The sequence below is a fragment of the Silurus meridionalis genome, chromosome 15, assembly GCF_014805685.1.
Source record: "Silurus meridionalis isolate SWU-2019-XX chromosome 15, ASM1480568v1, whole genome shotgun sequence".
NCBI classification, from domain to species: domain Eukaryota; kingdom Metazoa; phylum Chordata; class Actinopteri; order Siluriformes; family Siluridae; genus Silurus; species Silurus meridionalis.
In genome coordinates, this window is record NC_060898.1 from 7,856,924 (window position 1) to 7,878,485 (window position 21,562).

At 34.4% G+C, this 21,562-nt stretch overlaps 1 protein-coding gene across 1 annotated transcript in view; it reads right to left on the reverse strand.

Moving 5' to 3' along the window:
• col27a1a (collagen, type XXVII, alpha 1a) overlaps positions 1-21,562 on the reverse strand; it is a 67,084-nt gene that overhangs the window by 26,150 nt on the left and 19,372 nt on the right. The window contains exons 8-24 of the mRNA XM_046867761.1: positions 20,556-20,600; positions 20,134-20,187; positions 16,473-16,517; positions 15,197-15,250; positions 11,305-11,349; positions 10,691-10,744; positions 7,087-7,131; positions 6,087-6,140; positions 5,353-5,397; positions 3,631-3,684; positions 2,844-2,897; positions 2,455-2,508; positions 2,302-2,355; positions 2,141-2,194; positions 1,990-2,034; positions 981-1,034; positions 846-890 (exon numbers count right to left, since the gene is read on the reverse strand). Coding sequence (XP_046723717.1) covers positions 846-890; positions 981-1,034; positions 1,990-2,034; positions 2,141-2,194; positions 2,302-2,355; positions 2,455-2,508; positions 2,844-2,897; positions 3,631-3,684; positions 5,353-5,397; positions 6,087-6,140; positions 7,087-7,131; positions 10,691-10,744; positions 11,305-11,349; positions 15,197-15,250; positions 16,473-16,517; positions 20,134-20,187; positions 20,556-20,600 — 855 coding nt within the window. The remainder of the gene's footprint in view (positions 1-845; positions 891-980; positions 1,035-1,989; positions 2,035-2,140; positions 2,195-2,301; positions 2,356-2,454; positions 2,509-2,843; positions 2,898-3,630; positions 3,685-5,352; positions 5,398-6,086; positions 6,141-7,086; positions 7,132-10,690; positions 10,745-11,304; positions 11,350-15,196; positions 15,251-16,472; positions 16,518-20,133; positions 20,188-20,555; positions 20,601-21,562) is intronic.

Genomic DNA, 21,562 nt, shown 5'->3' on the forward strand with positions numbered 1-21,562 from the left:
AAATTTAGTATACTAATAAATTTCGTAGAAAAACTGCCAGAATGAATTTCAATGAATTGCAGAGCAGTGCACAGAGCTAATGTAGAATAAAGTAGAATAAAGTGAAAGGCAAGATTTACCCTTTACTTTAATTAAGAGGCCCTGACCAAACCTATTCAAGCATGACAACAGACCCATGCACAAACAAGAGCACAAAGTGCACAGAGCCCTGACCTCAGTTCCACTACACACCTTCGGGATGAATAGAAACCTGCACACAAAGCCTTTTTTTTATTTTTTTTACTGATTCATGTAATTGTATTGAAGGAAGGCTATGTTTATCTACAATAAATTAATTTTCTATTCAGCTCTACCACCACACCTGTTGCCAGTTACTTGCACAAAGCTACATATTCATTTTATATGTGTAAGGTCAAACTTAGATTCTTAGATTCTGCTGCCTGCAATTCCAATGTGACCACCTAAATACCATAATTTTTGAGCTTGTCATGATTATGAGATGATTGCCATAGGCCTGAATATGCTTTTTATGATAGCACTTTTTACGATTTAGTGATTATTATCCTTAAATTTGGCAAGACAGACTGACTGCATTCCCTTGACCTTGATTCGGATTTTATTTGGATTCAATTATCAGAAAATGCTTTACACCCAAACATCATGTAATGTGTCCACATTGATCAATTTAAGCAGATGGTCATTAATGTAGTTATCAGGTTATTAAGTATTGCTACTGAAAAATTTCATACATCACACAATTTTTTGCCATTATGCCATTATGCTATATCATGGTAGACCACTGCCTCTATAATGTGCAGGTGTCTGGGTAAACATATTACACTTACTCTTTCTCCCATTGGACCCGCCTTCCCTGTGTCTCCTTGTTCCCCCTGAAACAGTCAAAAAATTCAGTTGTGTATTTGTGTGTGTCTTTTTCCATATCTATTTCTGTGTCTGTGTGTGCAGATTTAAACTCTAACCTTAACTCCTTCAGGACCGAACTTGCCAGGAAAACCTTTTTTGCCCATGATACCCTAATAAGAAAAAGTTAATAATTAAGTGAGGAAAAAAAATGACTGAAAATATTATATATATTATAAAAATTTTAAAGTAAAAGTAAAGTAAACCTCTTAACTATAATTTACATTTGCTGAAAAAATGTAACTGTTGCTTGATTGTGCAAAATTTATTATGTAAAAATGAAAATGTGGAATAAATTATATTTTTAGTAATTGTGCACAAAATCTGCTACAGCCGCTTTACAGATGAGTGATTATAATAACTGTGAAAAGGCTCAGGACAGATAAGTGTGATGGCTAGCGTTCATGTACAAAAAAAGAAAAGAATATAGGAAAATATATTTTAAACACATTTAATTTTTTGGCTCACAAATTGGAACTCAGTCACTACATTAACAAACCCCGCAGCTACTCTTGCAGCAACCTCTTATTCAGCATTCACACTACACAATAAACCTATAATAATGCATGGCAGCACACAGTATACAAATAAATATATATTGTTTTGCAATATGTCCAAATAAGTCAAAAACAGTACATTATAAAGAACTTAAGATGGATTTGGGGATCGGTTACACTTTAGTAGAGATCAATCCAGGTGAATGATCATGTACTTTTTACTGCCAGTGAAATGCCCACAATAAGATCCCAAATAAAATATATAACTTAATCAATAAATTAACAAACAAAAAAAAAAAACATATTTAACCTTATTTCCCGAGTAAACATTTAGTTGTTAATTTATTGATTACTCTAACAGTAGAGTTAGAGTAATCAATAAATTAACAACTAAATGTTTACTCGGGAAATAAGGTTAAATATGGGTTTTTTCCGGGACCAATCAACCTAATAAGCTGTTATAGCTTAAAAATATATACAAAAAATTTCAATGTGAACTGTCACAGCTACCCACTCACAACTATTAATTGGTCCTTATTTTAATCAGAACATTTCAAAATAGGATGCTTACCTCCAGTCCTGTTGGTCCAGGTAGTCCAACTGGTCCCTCATCTCCCTTGTAATTAAATACAAAAAATTATAGTTACATTTATACATTTAAGTAAGTGGGACACTAAATCCAATTATATCTTTCTCCCACACATATACACACATCCACACACCTCTTTTCCTGCAGCTCCTCGAGGTCCTGGCAACCCCCGTACTCCAGGTGCACCCTATGTGTCAAACAAATACACAAGAGAAGAGATTCAGTGGCCTGTCTAACATTTAAATCGGCATAGCTATTACTACACTACATACACATATATTCAGTAACACTAACCTTTGGCCCCTCAGGTCCGTTTTGTCCAGGGGGTCCGATGTCACCAGGGAAACCCTAAAAAATTATATTAATTTTCTTCGAGAATTTTTCAGAATGATGTAAAATATTACATCAAAATGACTAAATAAGCATTATTTTTATATGAAATTTTACCTCAGGACCTGGTGGGCCAGGGACCCCAACAGGCCCTCTCTCTCCTTGTCTACCCTAGAAGAAGCACATAATAAAATGTTCAAGCATTCTTGACAAAACATGTGGGTGAAAAAGCATTCAAAGAAAGATAATTCACTAGCATTAAAAGATATTTCACTTGAAATTATTTTGATCCGTAACAAAATTATTGTTTCTTTCGCTGACTGTTTGTTAAATCAACTTATTAGCAGGTAGCAAGATGTGAGCAACATAAATCAATAAACTCAACAAAGGTCCTTTCTTATAAAAGCCAGTATTCTCAATAGGACAGTAAGTAGAGAAAATAAAAGGTAGCGCACAAGATTTGCTGTAGTGATTGGCACTATAAGATAAATAAGTTAAATGCTTACCTGGAGTCCAGGTTTACCACAAGGACCTGGCAACCCTGGCACACCCTGAATACCCTGAAACAAAACACATGAAGCAAAATTAAAGGACACCTCTGTACCACCTTCTTAAACCTTTTTACATTTGGTAGTATTACAAACTAGAACTGAAAAGGATCTCATTGAGATATTTACCATATGTCTAACATTTAAGACTAATAAATAAAATGTTCAATGAATAAGTAGAACAATTTAAGTGTCTGTCATATAACTATGAATTTTGGAGTGAGCTGGTGAGTGTGTTTAAATCCTTATTCAAAGTAATGTATAAATAATGTGTGAAATAATTCCTATGGGCAGCCTACAGGACATTAAACATTAACGCAAAACCCTTTTTTAAGGTTTCCATCAATTTCTTGGTCAGATGAATACAGACTAAATACAGATAATACTGACTATTTCTAGTTAACTACATCATAATATTATTACATTAAGTTAGCTAGCACTGTCTAGTCATTTGGGTTTGTGGTCAAACAAAGCATGGGACTATGCAGTATACTGGAGATAATTATTATTTATTATTTTCTTTTTCTTTCAGAATTTTGTCTTAAACCTCCAGTTGGCTTGAGCTAGCTTTAAGATGTGCCAATAATTGAAAAATCTGAAAAAAAAGGAAAAATCTTTGACAGTAGGATGGCAAAGAATGATGTAAATAAAGCAGTATATAAAAGCAGTATTATTATACATTAATAAGCATTGCGTTATGAGTCACACTTCACAAACCCTTAAACATAAACTCTAAAACAAGTACCTTGTCTCCAGGAAAACCAATCTCCCCTTGCTGTCCAGGGAGCCCTATTTCACCCTAGTAGGCAGATAAAAGGAACCAAGTGAGAGAATGAGATAAAGATAGTATCAGAGATGTTTGATGAAGAGGGATCCATCCTAGTTGGAATAAGTGTGATATTATTTGTATATTTTCATCATTCTAAAATGTTATGCTTAAAAGAATAGTACAGATTAAATATGCTCAAATTCTAAAATATTATCCTTAAATTGATGGCACAGATTTAGTTTGCTCCAACCAAAAAATAACTTCAGTGGGGTTCTGGCCTGATTTTGCCAACAGCTATGTGACTGCAGACAAAATCAGAAATTCTCTACAGACTAATGAGAACATTAAGGGGCTCAATTTGTGTAACAGACACAAGACACAACTCAAACATTCGCTCATAATACAAATTAGTAACCGACCACCTGCCAAATGCAATGTGCATGGGTGATTACTCATGTCAGAACATGAGAAAAAAATGCATGTCAGAAAGTAATTGGGTTTTATGGCATTATAATGATTGATAGTTTTATTCCCAATTACCAGTGATGGTACTTTGTTACTGCACTTATGTACATTTTTCTGGTATCAGTTCTTTACTTCACTATTTTTTTTTTGGACAACCTTTTACTTTTACTCATTACACTTTTTTATACAAATATCTGTACTTTCTACTTACATTTTCAAACCAGACTCATTACTTTAGTTTTAATCTATTTGGTGACATGATCAATATCTTTTCTTTTCACTGCGTGCTGTTTTTCAATGCGCGGCTTTTTCAATCTACCACTGGCTAGGCTAGTTAACAAAGCTAACAACAAGCAAGGCAGAAGGCAACAAGGAGTATAGCTAAAGTGGATGAAACAGAGGGAGTCAGCGATGTAAACATGACTGAGAACAGAGGTCTAGTTGCCAGCATGACACTAAAACAGAAGTAATGACTACTTTTTACTTAAGTACATGTAAGAGCCCAGACTTCTTTACTTTAACTTGAGTGAAACAGTGTAGTCAGTACCAGAGTCTTTTAAAACATGAGTATCTGTACTTCTGCTTGAGTAAAGGATGTGTGTATTTTTGCCATTTATGCCAATTACCAAAATTAAGACTGCTGTTTACAAAACCTTAGATTGTATTTTATAATGATTAAGTATGTAAATAAACTTTATTCCAAGGTTGCACGATATGCACGACAATAACAGTCAAAGGAAGCATTAGAACACTGACTAATTTAAAGTCGAAATGACAAAAGAATGTACAAAACTGGTTGCTACTAATAATAAAGGTTAGCACATCGACTGAAAAATGTAATCAGCCACACTTCCTATTTTTCAAATTTTATGTTTGCATAATCTCATAAGAAGAAGCATATGAAGAGTACTTTGCCTGTAGACACTTGCCTGGAATATATTTTTCATGTTTAGGCTTTTTACAAAATGCAAGTTCAATGCATCTAACTGTGCCTGAAAACAAGCGTAAACAGCTTAGTAACTCAGGCCCTTAATATCAAATTATGCATCAGGTATATTAAATGGAGCAAATTCTGGCCATTGTAGATAAGCTTGTATCTTCTATTGCCTTTTCTTATTAGGGCTACACACAGGGATGTTCAGAAAGCACATGCTCAACACAGGCCAACCAGTGAGGAAGGATTTTCCATGGCATGCTGCAGAATAACAGGGCCAATAAGAGCATTCAGATCACCTTATCACCTTTCAGTCCGGGCTCGCCCATGTTCCCAGCAACACCCTGGCACATAGATACAAAACAGACAAATGACACACAAAACAATACACACCAGTGGCTTACAGCAACTGTATCACCAATTCAATCCTTACAAATGAATATCATATATAATATAAAATATTATAATATTCTGTTTATTCAAAAGCAAAGTCTGATTTAAGAACGATGACAATAACTTTTGTCTGTTTCAAACTATTTCAAAGACAAAATATTTTATGAATGTAATTTAATTTTAAAATTAGGTCAGTAGACAGTAACACATACAGTATGTAAAACATACAGGCCTTTTTTGAGTGAATATTATCTGTGAATATTATCTGAACTATTATCTGTTAACATATGACCATTAATGCTAAATATAATAATAGATGGTAAGTCTTATAGAGAAATGTATCTGTTACAATTTTAGAAAATGTGTGGCATCAAAGCATCCTAACAAATTACTACTAACTAATTAAATGGGTCATCAAATCAACATAAAATTATTTATTTGACCTTATAGACAATTACTTTTCTGCTAGAGCACTGACTTTTTGATCATACTGAATAAATCACTTAGCCAAATCTATTGACCACTAAAAACTGGTGTGTATGTGTGGGTGGTTGATTGGGTGTGGATGTAGGTGTGTGCTTGTGTGTGTGTGTGTGTGTGTGTGTGTGTGTGTGTGTGTGTGTGTGTGTGTAATTCTAACCTTTAGTCCAATTAGTCCAGGTAAACCAACCACCCCCGCTGGGCCCATGTCACCCTAAAACAGTAAAACAGAGAAGATTTCTGTACTAAACATACACATTAACAATGAAGTCCAAAACGCCACCCTATGTGAAATGATCACATTTTCCTTTTAAACACTTGGACAAACTACATAGCTTTCCCTAACATAAACACTTAATATTGCAGTTGTGCTTAATTAAAACATCTAGAGTAGGAAGTAGTTTAGAAGCTGGGAAAGGTTGAAAAGGTACAATGAAACAGTTCTAAGACACGAGGATTGCTAAAAAAAAATGTAAGACCTGATCTACTGAAATCATCATTCAAAAATAAAACTTAGTGTTGTGTTCTGTGGTTGATGATCCTGAAATAGTTTTTGCCTTTCCTATAAAGTTTTGTAAAAAAGCTGCAGGACTAATGCAAGCAATTACACAATTGAATGAATTGATAAAGGAGCCAACATCATAATATGTACATTTGCTCTAAAGTATGTCATAAATTGTAATGTCTCAGGTCTAAGATTCTGCCAAGGACCTTGTTGCACTACCATATATATCCAGGAGAGGGCAGTGTATTCATGCATTAAGACAAACATAATTTTTACACATTTTTCATTGCTCTTCTCCCAATTTGATCATCTGCCAATTCCTATCCACCAGGTAGCTCTTCCATTTCAAGCTAACAAGCTAACAAGAGAGGATAGAGGCTAGCACAAGCGCCCTCCAAAACATGTAAAGTTAGCCAAAAGCATTTTTTTGGAATTGCTGCTTCTGCTGCATCAGAGGACAGCATAGAAAATGCTATTCGCCCTTGAGCTAACCGACACCCAAGATTGTCTAGTGTTGCAATAACTGAAGAGAGACCAAGTGTGCCATCCAGTCAGCATTGCTAATTTTCTCCCTGGTGATTCTGGCATAGATAATGGTAAAGCAACCACTATTAATACAAAACTTGAACCCAATTTTACAATCAAGTATACTCACAATCAGTCCAAGTACTCCAGGAGGGCCAGTGGCACCAATAACACCCTAAAAGAAATAAATAATTTTTCTGTTTCATATGGAAGTCCTAAAAGGCCATGCATTATAATATTTTTTTTCTTTCTTGTTTTCTCTTGATCACAACTTAATTTTTTTAATTATCCTGAAATAACAAGCGGTACCTTCTCGTTATCATGACTTCTTACAATCTTGACATGACACAAGTTGTTTTATGGTTATCACGGCTTAATTTTCTCGTGATCTCGACATAAACATTGATTCCTCATGACCAGTAGTTAATTTTTCTGTATTCAGCATAAGAGACTGTTCTAAAGACAGCAGCATTTGCATTAATAAAGCATTTTTGGCAGAAAATTAAGTTGTTATCACGAGAAAACAACCTTTGTTATGTTGATATCACGAGAAAATGGTCATAATCACAAGAAAACCACTCAGTATGTCGAGATCATGAGAAAAAAAAAATAGAAAAAAATGATAATGCATGGCCTCTTAGAACTTCCACGTTCTTCACATGCAAAGAGTTGTAATTATTTATTAATAAATATGGCCTAAAAAAAACACAGACTGACACATGTAGGTTGTATAGAAAGATGTAAAGTCTTAAGCCTTGGACCCTTGTTCAGAAACCAGATATTAAACCCATGTTTATCTCCCTCACTCCTGACTATTTTAAAAGGCTTGCATCTTTAAAATTGTGTGTTACAGTGAAATACTGTAGAATCCACACCAAGTTTGGTAACTTTCTTATTTGAAGAAGAAATCTGATATCAGTTAATACATTCAATTGCTATTTGGCAGAATGCACTGACCTTGTTTTCTTTTTCAGAGAGCTGAAGATCAGTAATGATTGGCAAAGTGCCTTGTGCTGCACAAAAAAAGTGCTAGCAATCGGATCAACAGCTGTTGGTTTAGCATATTTTGCGTATTACGTTTGTAAGAATAAAGCTGATTTTACACTGTGGATTACTCATATATCTCAGGGTTGGAGGAAGTATTTTTTGGAACAGAAATACACTACAATCACACATGAGGTATAAATAGGATTTATTTGCGAGCATAATGAACGCAAGTCTGCAGTGGTCGCTGGTCTAAAAAGATGCCCCAGATGAAAAAAATAGCCAAAGATATTCCATATGGGGTCCATAAATAATAGCTTTATTTTGTTATCATAGTGATATTTACAACCTACCATTTAAAATTATATTTATTATGAGCTTTCTATATTTATTACTCTATTTGATTCTACACATAAATTGACTAGGCCTATAAATAATGTCTGCTCTGTTGGTGGAAAATTTGGAGTATGGAGATCTATAGCTATAAGTAATAAATACACACATTTAAATAATGAGACAAATATTTTAGGAAGTGGGGAGTTACAGGAATGTCCTTTGGTATAATAAAAAAGCTTCAATAATTATTTTAATTTTTAATTCAATAAATGATATTTATCTGCATATCATTTTTTTCCATCTGCATCTCAGACACACCTATGTATAGTTTGTCATGTATTGTAATTAGCTGTGTGTGTGTGTGTGTGTGTGTGTGTGTGTGTGTGTGTGTGTGTGTGTGTTTGTGATGACACTGTATGGCTGTGTACATACTTTTTAATAACTTGTATTAGTGCACATCCAGGTGCATTTCCAAAGGTAGGTATTTGCATACCAGTATGCAAACTACATATTAGTATTGCTGTTCATATTTATGCATGTGGATGTACCCTGTGTGTGTACTTTGTGTGTGGTAGGGGGACTTCATTCTATGGACAGAACATGTGGAGTTTCTCATTTCCTGTCTCCAACCATCCTGCCGTTTCTGCATGAAGCAGTAAAGTGATCGCCCTTACATCACACCAGGGTTCTCCTGTTGTGCATTTCTTCCAGCCCTGACATAATGAAGTATAATGAAGTATGAAGGAGATAGGAACTGAGACATCTCTTGCTTTCTCAGAAAGAACAGGGGCTTTGCTTAAGCAGTTAAGGAATGGGATATCACTGCTTTCACTAAAGTTACATTGTTTTCTGTATTATTTTAATGTGTGATAAAGTAAACCAAAATTAGTGACCATGACTTAGTGGTGTACTAGAACACAAATAGTTGCTACTCATCTGTTGTATTTAAATGTAGAGCCTAGCTGACTTGAACACTTGAACATTATTATTAATACCTGTAAATGCAATTTTTACTAGAATAGAACCTACTATTTTTAACTAAAACAATTGCTATTTATTAGTGCATAAAACAGAACAAAACTATATTCAACCAAGTTCGATATCTAAAATCAATAATGAACTAATAGTAATAACCTCTACTTGTCTAAATTATGGACTATTGACCATGTTTCCCAATAGTAACTGCACTTCCATGTCTTGAGGACATGACTTAATTACATGTCACTGATATTGTGACTGTGATATTGAGCTATACATTTTCAGTGCCTTTCACTAATGTTGGTTAAATGTATATAGCTTTGATAGCAACTATAGCTTTGTTACATATATGTGCTACAGTTACTGGCCCCCTTATTAATGGCACCCATATTTTATAAGTAAAATATATGTATATATTCCCAGTGATATTTTAAATTTCTTTGGTACACCTGGGTTTCTAGGAATTGTTAGACACATTGTAGGAACTATGACACGCTGTTTAATATAGGCCAATTTTGTTTATTTAGTATTTAGTTTGCCCAACACTCATTGGCTTGTTTTTGTCTTCTGTAGTTGTATTAATATTTTCATGCTCAGGTTACGGTTTCTTTATGTTTTCTTTGTTACTTTGTATTTTGTTTCTTTGCCTTAGTATTGTGCATATGCAGTATTATTTAAAAAATATTTGCATATGCATCTGAACTGATGTGTATTGCTTAGTATATAACATGCTATTTACAAAAAAGTTATTCATGCAATTGCAATACAACAGATGTCAGGCAGCTAAAAAATACACTGATGTTGCTGCTGCTCACGCCAACAACCACACTCCAATTTCTAGTGAAACATCTTCCCTGAATAGTGAAGGTTATTATGCAAATGGGAACTAAATGTGGAATGGGATGTTCAAAAGGAACATACCAATCTTACGGTCAGTCATAAAGATCTAATTTCCACCCATTAATATGTTGTGGTCCTGCAATATTTTTATTAAGTTGAAATATTAGCAGCAGAGCTCTGTAGTTACACATGAGGGAGGCATTAATGTTTCGTTGCTGAAGCACACGGAATGTAGAGAGTTGTCAAACACTTATGCACACACATCCACAGACTGCTATGATAAATGAGGGATAACATAAGCTAAAGAATTTCAGAAGTATTAAGTGGCATAATGCGGACATGTCTTTTAAGGTATATACTGTGTGCATCATCCTGTTATGTTTACGGTTTTTGTGAGGTCATGGAAACTGCTTCAAAGCTGAGGCTTAATTCACAGTGTGGTTTTAAAAAGGGATCGAAATCCAAACCTATAGCCAAATTAAAGGCATAGTTTATGCTACGGAAGTAACACATGAACAGACTGCTCTCACATATGTCTTTCTCATTGGAGCTACTGCTTATATTGTGTTTAGAAAAGAAAATTAAGTTGGACTTACAGGCTCTCCATCAGCTCCTGGGGGTCCCCTCTCGCCAAAATCACCAGGAAAACCCTGAAGGAGCAAAGAGAAAAAGTTAGACTGCTAAATAATGAATGAAGTGCAAAGCAGACACACTGACAGGAAAGCACACACTCTCGCTCTACATACTTGCTGACAGTGCAGTTTAGTTTTAAGCAAATTTCTGGATGTGGACATATTTCACACGTCTGGATATATCTGTGTGTGTGCATGTGTGTCTTGAGTCAAAATCCACTGCTGTTCCAGCAATAAACAGACTCTCTCTCCCCTGTTCAAAATATTAATGCTGACTCAGCAAAAGAGTCTTACACACGAAGCAGACAACACAGCCAAACCATTACATTCTGATAAAAATCCTGGAAGACATACATGAACTAGCATCCTGATGTACAACAGTTTTAATGTATAAGGTTAATGTACGTATGGACAATCAAGTCATGCATTCAGGACATAAATAATTGCAGATCTGTCTCGGCTGTCCACTTCTGTCACCCGAGTCAGATGTTAATACCAGTTGTGTAATAACACACGTCTCTATTTCCCTTTCTTACGCACACACATAATTAGTTGAGGAAGTTAAGATTAAACTTTACCGGCGTACCCATCTTGCCCCTCTTCCCTGGAGGACCAGGAGTACCCTGAAAAAATAAATAAATAAATAAAATATGTAAGTAGGGGAGACAGAGAGAGGAAAAGTAATTCATTTGTTAATGATTACAATAATTAATTAGCAATCATTGGTTAATTTTAGAAACTTTTGCTCTGTAGGTTGTTAAAAATATCCAGTAAAAAACTATCCTCTTATGACCCACTAAAAAAAATAAAACACTAGCAAAAAAATTATACTTTCATTACTATGAGCCTATATGAAATATTAATTCATTTAATTAAATCACATTTGAAATTGTATTAGCTTTAGCTTTGATTTACAAGTCGAAAGATTTAAAAGGCCCTGTAGCAAATAAACTTATGAATTGTTATTTATGTATTTTAAAGGCAAAGTGCTGTAACAGTGTTGCTGTGTAATGTATGCAGATGTTACAGCTCGTGTGTTGTATTTATCATTTGTATTTATTGTACTTGGTCTATTTACTTATATTGTATTTAATTCTTTGTATCTTGTGGTTTTGCATTTTAACACTTGTAACTTTTTATAAATACATGATTCAAGTTAAACAGATAATGAATCGTAACTAAATGCTGAATACGTATAATACTAGTGGGTTGTTTTGTTTAATATTATTTTTTGATAATTTTTTTTCTTAAAAGCTTCAGACAAGAAGTGTCCATCATGACTGGGATCCTGCAGGATAAAACAAACAAATATGTGTGACCGTGTGGGTTTTGCTTTCATGTGGGTTGACAGGTGTCAGCAAAATTTCTCACCCCAACTAAAACTCATAACCACATAAAAAGTCCTTCTGGAAGTAGCCCAATATATTTGGCCACAGAAACTTTTAATTTTTTTTAAATTACTGATTTGCTGCAGTAGCCCGACCAAAACCCTGCAGTACTGAGCTTCAAATAAAGCCTCATTTTGTAAAATATTTCTGCAAAAAAAAAGTATACCTGTATATCCGACATATCTAACATATTAAATAAATCACACATTCTGTATTTTGTAAACATATATAGTAAAAACACTGCCACTTAAATAAACCTCAAGTCTAAACATGCAGCAGGCATTGGGTGAGATTAATCACATTAATGTTTATATATATATATATATATATATATATATATATATATATATATATACACACACTGTAATTTCCGGACTATAAAGCGCACCCATTTATAAGCCGCACCCACTGAATTTGAAAAGATTTTTATTTTAAACATAAATAAGCCGCACCTGTCTATAAGCCGCACACTGTAACTAATGAACTTTGCACAGGCTTTAACGAAAGACAGTGTCTGTTACACGGTGTAACGGGTAAAATATGTTGTGGCTCCTTCAAGAGTAGAGCGGTATTTTGGGAATAGCCTGCCGTCGCATTTTTCCGCTATTACTGCATGTGTGCAAGACCAAGGAATATGTCCTTATTATTTTCTGATGCTCATTTCTAAGTTTCTTTGACTAACCCGTAACGCTGTTGCCAAGAAAAATAAAAAAGCATGAGTTTTGCAAACCTGTCTGTGCTTATATGATTTCTGTTGCAACTGCAACCCAGACTCAACGCATTACAACGGCTTGTATCTAAACAGTAGCCTACCAAGAAAGTATGTATATATATATATATATATATATATATATATATATATATATATATATATATATATATACACGGGGGAGTAAAGTTTAGAAGACTTTGGTGATACCTGCTATGTTGTATTGTTTAGAGACAGTGGTGTTGAGTAAAAACACAGGAGGTGGAGCTGGAGGTAGCAGAGCTGAAGATGCTGAGATTTTCATTGGGAGGAACGAGGATGGACAGGATTAGAAATAAGTTTATTAAAGGGACCGCACATGTAGGACGTTTTCGAGAAAAGGTGAGGGAGGCACGATTGAGATGGTTTGGAAATGTGCAGAGGAGGGACATGGGATATATCGGTAGAAGAATGCTGAGGATGGATCCACCAGGAAGGAGGAAAAGAGGAAGGCCAATGAGAAGGTTTATAAATGTGATGAGGGAAGACATGCAGGTAATTAATTAAAAAAGGGCAAATATAGAGGACAGAGTAGTATGTAGACAGATGATCCGCTGTGGCCCCTAATTGGAGCAGATATATATATCTATATATATATCAGTGGGGGGGTCAGGGCCAACAAAGCCTTCTCTGCTGGCTTGAACACTATCAGAAGCACTGAGCTACATTTACAACCTAAGTTCGAATATTTGTTCCATAATATTGTATTAATTTATTCCCAACAGTTTATTCTCATTTCGTAGCGTTTTTCTTTTCTGCACTGCTTCCAGTACGTGGACGTGGATGTTACATTTTTTTTTTACAATCAGATTTCAGCCTCTATGTGCTGCCATTGTCAATCTAATCTGGCTACGGCCTGCAAAGTCTCTTTCTGCAAGCCATTTTACCTTTAAGAATATTATCAATTGGTCTGTTTCTTTAACCATTTAGATTTCATATTCGCCTTACAGGGCTAGTTAGCTGGCCCAGAGTAGCGTCATCATTTTTCCATCCTCTGATTGGTTGTTCAGAGGGAAACTGTTACAGCTGAGTTCAACCGGCAAAAAACATCTGTAGTGCTCTGCACACATTAATACATCTGAGTTAAACTTTTTTATGCCTGCGAAGAAAGAGAAATTGATTTGGTCTCGGACATACTTAAAAATAAATTTTCCAGAAAAGCTAGACATCGTGAGGAGGTCGGCCAACCCCGAAGCTAGCTAGCGTGTCTCAGCCCAGGAAAGGGTTTGTTTTATGCTTCCAGACCAGTAAATACTAGCGGTACTGGATGCCCGTGATCTTCGGGCCCTTAAACGGCACTGCATTACATACAAGAATGCTACTGTAATAAAAATCACAACATGGGCTTAGGAATACTCCCAGAAAACATTGTTGGTGAACACAATCCACCGTGCCATTCGCCATTGCCGGCTAAAACTCTATAGGTCAAAAAAGAAGCCATATCTAAACATGATCCAGAAGCGCAGGCGCTTTCTCTGGGCCAAGGCTCATTTAAAATAGACTGTGGCAAAATGAAAAACTGTTCTGTGGTCAGAAGAATCAAAATTTAAAGTTATTTTTGGAAATGAAATTTAAATTTATATTTTTTTTAACTTCCACACCATTGCATTCTGTTTTTATTCACAATTTGTCAGTGTCCTGTTTTTTTTTTTGGAATCGGGTTTGTGTATATATATATATATATATATATATATATATATATATATATATATATATATATATATATATATATATATATACACATTTGGTGTTCATTAAAATCTTGTTAATTCTTGTTAATTCTGCTTTTCAACTTTTGTGTGAATTACTTAATGTGATAGGAAAGTGTTTGGACTGTTGTGCAGTGATCAATATTTGCATGAGTATGAAGGAAACCAGAGTTTGTGTGACTTTCGTAAATCTGGCAGAAAATATTTGTTTGGTTTGGTTATACAAACATTTACACACAACTTGTTAAAAGTGGTGAATGAGGCCCATTGTTGCTTTGGAGAATTAAAAGCTTACTAGAACTTTTAACAGGGCATCCAGCTCAGGAGTATGGAATAAAGATATATTAAAGCTTTTTGTTATAAAATAAAAACCCTTACCTTATTTAATTATAAACAGATAAATATACAGATAATAGCATTGCATTATACCCCTATGCGATATGTGGTTATTAACTTTTTTTGCCCTTATTTTTTTCCTCATGTTAAGAGCACAAGATCATTTATTTCTTTTTTTTTTATGAATATTAAGAACATTTTTTTGTCACAAGCAAATAATATTAAAAAAAATATTTTTATTTTGTGTAAAAAGTGTGTGTAAATATCAAGAAAATTAGAACAAACTCACTCTTTCACCATCAGGTCCCAGTAAACCAAAAAGGCCAGGAATGCCAATAAAACCCTACAGAGAGAAAGAGGGACAGAGAGACAAAGGAAGGCCGGGGACCACAGAGAAAGAAACAGAAAAAAAAACTGTAAGTCCACCTGAAATCTTTCCCACACTACAAAAAGAAGAGATGAATGCATGGGAAAAGGAAAGGATGCAAATGGACATGTGGATGGTCTCACTGAAGAGGTAAACCTTGAGGAAAGTGTATATGCCCATGGACTGCATGGTGCTGGCCTCCACAATGTAGTCCAAGGGCACATACCCTCACGCCAGGGATACGCAGGCTGTGCCATGCTGACTGTAAAGCAGAATATCGTACACACATATATATTTATACACACATGCAAATGCATGTGCACTCACACACACATGTAAAACTACATAGAAGTCTTTACTTTACTACTACTACTACTGTATACTAATACCTGTGATTTATTATTATACAGACCCCAGACATAAACACACAAGTTTATCCTGTACACAAGTGGTACTGTGCATTAAGTGTCATGATGAAATGATTGCTCACAAACACACATATATACACAAATGTATCAGACAAACATAAATGCAAACACATATACATAAAGATAAACAAGCATAATGACCACACACCTCCTGTGTGCCCCAACAGGGCCTCAGTCTGATTTTAAACAGGAAATTCCAGACAGTATGAGGCAGAGCTAAATCTGATAAAGAGCTTGTGTGTGTGTGTGTGTGTGTGTGTGTGTGTGTGTGTGTGTGTGTGTGTGTGTGTGCATCTGCATGAGTGAGTAGGAGAAAGCACCAAAACTGGCCTACTTTTGACCACACACCCACACATACACACAGAGACACACAGACACACACACACACTGTACACACACACTGTACACTTTTGGCTTTAGAATCAGTCTGGAAAGCAATTTGACATGGTGTATTCTCTACAGTAAAGTAAAAAGTACGACATATGAAACAAATAACACAACAGGTAAAATAAAGTGGAAGAAGAAAACAGGGTGACTGAAACAGGTAAAAATAATAGATAGGAATAAAGGCAGAGAAAGTGCAGTTGCTCATTTTGATTAATGTCACAGGAGAAACACCAGACACCCAACAATAACCACAGATGATAGGCCTGTTGCTTAGTAACCCAGGATGCCACAGACCATGTCTGATGTTACACCACAGTGTGTTTCCACAGTTACATTGCTGGGGGTGATGAAAAAAAGACAGTGTTAAAAAATGTTACACTCACCCGAACGCCTTTTGGCCCACGAGGCCCTATAGGTCCCGGAAGTCCCTGAAGGCAAGGAAGAAAAATAATTCTAATTAAAATGTAATTCAAAATATTTACCCTGATACATTATAATGCATGTGACTGTCAAAAACGTGTAAACCTGGTCAACTTCAGAATTCTGGTACCCAATAATGAGCAGCACAAAAACTGGTAATAGTACAGTGGGGAGTATTCTTTAAAAAGTTTATCAATCACATCCTAAGTGATCATTTGCAAAACATATTTTAACTGTTGATTAAATACCAGACAAAATAACAATTGCATGCATAATGTACACTAAAACCTTCAGCCTGCAGGTTCAGTGTTAAGTTATTTCATCAAAACCCATAAACCCGACTGCTCAATGCCTTTGTATCAGTAGCTTAAAGTATATATGTATTGTCTGTAGTTATGTATAATACTCAATGTGAGAATCTCATTGTACTTTTGATTTACATACTAATGAATTGATCTGTATTGATTCATAAATTCTTTAGTTGGAACAGTCTAGAGTAACTTAGCAGTCTAGAGTATAGCAATATCATTCAATGGCATCATTCATTTATTCATTCACATACACTAACTGCTTTGTCTGGTCAGGGATTTAGCTGGCCAAACAAAAAATGTATTAATTAATACAAGAATATTTATTTTTGTTGTCTGATGAAATCTACTGCTTAGTGTTACACTTGAAATTACACTCATTCAAACTTTCTGAACACAGTGGGGTTTGTATTGCTGGATAGTACAGAGCCAATCATATATTATATTTTTAAAAAAAAAACAATGTAAACATTGTTATTACATAATCGAAAAGGAAGATTTTAGACCAAAAATAGTAACATGATTCGCAGTCCAATTAAAAATTTATCCTACTTGAAGGGAGATTTTAAAAATCAATTTACAATTATAAACATTTTTGTTTTACTTTTATATCCTCTGCAAATACTGGTGTAAAATGTTTAGGTTAATGGTTGAGTTACAGTATATTTACAATATGCATGCCACATTACATAGTATAAAATCTCAATTCAGACTGATGACAATCTTTTTGTGTTCCTAGTTCATATAAAATGTTTGTCATTGAAATGTAGCAATAACTAAATATCCACAATACAAACATTATTAGTTTTGTTTTGTGTCCATTATTTTGGGGTATTTTACTATTTGGATTTACATACATTATGATTATACAAAAGAAAAAGACACTGATTGGACTATACATAAAATGACAAAATACATTGTTGATATTGGTATTGATATTGATATAAGTCCAAATGATTTCATAGATTTGTTTATGCACTATAAACAGTATGCAGTATGCAGTATGCATTGTGTGAGTGTGCGCGTGCGCGTGCGTGCGTGCGTGTGTGTGTGTGTGTGTGCGCGTGTGTGTTATTCGAAAAGATCTTTAAGCAATATAGATCTCTACTGACATCTAGTGTATAAAAAGCTGTGGTACACTAGTTTTTTTTTAAACCACCAGATGTTGGAGTATAGCTGTAACACCGTCATTACAACGTGAAACAATTAAACTGAATCATAATTTGCTGTTGTGTTCAAAATTCGTTCAGGTATCCTGAATGATATGGCTATTAAGTTGTATCTTCTTGGAAAATCCCTCTGTTGATGCAGATTCTTTTTGCCCATATTTCTTTGTCAAAATGTCTAGCATTTACTATGTTATATTTGTTAAAAACATAAAAATAATTAAAAATCGGACCTTCCAGACAATGAATGTTATACAAATGTTTGGAAGTGTCCTCCTTTTTTTCATATTGGCACACTAATTCAGAAGGGCAGAAATTAGCCATGCAAGACAAAATATATATTTATATACTATAGGGTCCTTCTAGTACATTGTGTGCCTGTACACAGTACAGCCTCAAAAGAACTCAAAAGAACAACAGTGAGTACTGACTTTGATCACCTATATTAAATTAAATTTTAAATATTTAATTTATTCATTATTTCTGAAAGCTCAGACTTTTTGCTTTAAAGTTACTTAAATTGAAAGTGTAGAAATTATATCTAGGATATGATTAGAAAATATTTTATTTCTTCTCTTTCTAAGGAAGCCAAACAAATTGGCTAGACTAACATAATACTATAGTTAATTTTCATTTTTTTTAAATACTTGATTTCTAATCTTTTTGGTCAATAAAAGCCCCTTGTGGTCAATGACAGCTTGATGTCTAGAACACAGAGACATAACATTTGGTTTCTTTCCTGGTAATGCTCGGCTTAGCTGCCTTCACTTTCTGTTTGCTCTTGGGGCATTTTGTCTTCAGTTATGCCTCCAGCAGGTTAAATGTTGCTCAAATGAATTCCAATAAGGTAATTTATTTGGCATTTCCTGAATATTCAACTTCATTGCTGTCATGGGTTGCTTTAAAAAAAGTATTTTTAACACACTGATCTGTACTGATAAATGTGTTATGGAGCATTAGGCTAATTCTGAACACATAATATAAAAATATATACAGACTAAGGAATTTATCCTGATGGCCATATATTGTACACTTCAGGGCAAAGACTTATTTTGTGATTCACTACAGCTGCTCTCTGTGGCCTTTGGGGCACTTTGGTGTTTCTGAGCTGACCAGGACCATTTTTCTTGTTAAGCATGTACCAAAATTTGATTGACTGATTTGGCCACAACTAATGTTTTTTGATGTCTCTGTGATGAATTTATTTAGATTATCAATATTTGCTTCACTGGCAGGGACTTTAGACTTCACATTGAGGGGGGCCTTCCTAATTTAAAGCATGATAGGAATTAATTACTCAACATTCAGCTATATCAAATATAACATTCTAATATTTCATCACTGACACACAAAGCAATTGGCATGCACAGAAGTAATCCGAGACAGACACATGCATACAACAGACAAATAAATATTAATAATTAAAAAGCTTACTTGCAAATAAATATATATATATATATATATATATATATATATATATATATATATATATATATATATATATATATATATATATATATATGCATTGTATATAATGTAAATATTTTACTTGTGTTACTGGAATAATTTTTTTTAGATTTTGTAAAATGTGTTTGTTAATTTATTTATTTATTTGAAATAAAACTATATACAACTATATAACTGTTTTTACTAATGCAATAATGCAGAAAGTGGTGTCTATTTTGCATAGTGCATAATAGGTAAAGAAAGACTTTTTAAAGCTCTCTTACTTTCAATAAAAAATGCAAATCAGAAACCAACCTTATTATTCTAATATTTTACACTGAAATTCAAAAACTTCTCCATGTAGTTTGTAATGCTTATATTACCTTTTTAATACTTCTGTAAATGTAATTCCTGCCCATCAGGTGCTCTAACTCACCCATGTGTAAAAGGTTCAGTAAATCACATATAACAATAACAATCACGTGTTTGTCTGCCATATTAGTTAGAAATGCTTCAAGATCCATTTTTATGCAAAACAGAGGTGACATGTACCTTTGCTCATGTGAAAGTCTATAAAAACATTTTGTATATCAAGGTTCCAGAAGGGAACAAGAGAGAAAGACAAAAAAACACATACAACACAGAAACATTTTGAAACAGACACACACATACAAACACACTTCACAGCAGAAGATCTACTGCACCTGCCTGCCAGGATAACCTTTGGCACCAGCACTTCCATCAGGCCCTTGCTCCCCCTGAGAGAGAAAGAGAGAGAGAGAGAGAGAGAGAGAGAGAGAGAGAGAGAGAGAGAGTGAGAGAGAGAGAGAGAGAGAGAGAGAGAGAGAGAGAGAGAGAGAGATTGAATCATAAAATTAGAAACAATAATAAAAAACATAATAGCAAATGAGCATGTGGGAGTTCAACTATTCACTAGGGTAACCTTATTCACTAGGGGTACTAGTCAGGACCTTATCTGATGACAAAGATGACACAAAATACTTGAATGTAGTCATATCATTATATCATTAAGCATTATATCATGTCAGCAGAAGGTCTTCAATCAATAGTATGTGTGTGTGTGTGTGTGTGTGTGTGTGTGTGTGTGTGTGTGTGTATGACTTACAGCTTCCCCCGGGAGACCCGGTGGTCCAGGGTGGCCTTTTTGTCCCTAAAAGGATAAAAATAATGAAATACTTGAATGCATATACTGCAATTACTGCAGCGTTCTGCTACTTATATTTCCCCATCCTGATATGTATTTAATTTACATGAAAACTAATATATGACACAATTAAGTTTTTAAGGCATTATATTTTTTTTCTTAATATAATATATTTTTCTGGAGTTTAATATAGAGACCAATATCCTAATTTTCCAAAAACAACACTCTATATATTTGTCAGCATTATATCATTTACAACATTTCCCATCAGTGTGAATGAAGCTACATTTAAAATGCAATGAAAACATAAAATAAATAAATAAATAAATAAATAAATAAATAAATATCACACAATCACTCACACACACAAACTATATATATATATATATATATATATATATATATATATATATATATATATATATATATATATATATATATATATGTATAAACCACTTTCACTTTTTGTTTTTGGCTTTTTTGATATTCTACAGGATTATACAGGATTTTGCTTGGGTATTTTCTGTGTGTGTGTGTGTGTGTATGTATACAGTGGGGAATGTGTAATTATTCATGTCTTGATAGGCCTCTTCTTCACCTGCCAATGTCTGGAAATGTATTCACATTCAAAAACATGTACATTTAAATTTTCATTCAGTGACACACAGACGCTGACACACACACTCTGTCTTGTTCTCTTTTTTCAGCCAAGGTTGTGAAATTAAACACTGCATGCTTTTTCCAGGGTTGGCTGCTTTTCACATTAGTGTTCTCAACGGAAGCATGCACACGCACAGGCTCATGTATGCGCACGCACACACACATGCACACACAAACACACACACACACACACACACACACACACATGCACACACACACACACATGCACACACATGCACACATGCACACACACACACACACCCACCCTGCAAGCAAATTTCAAAACTCCAAATGCAGGACACTAAACT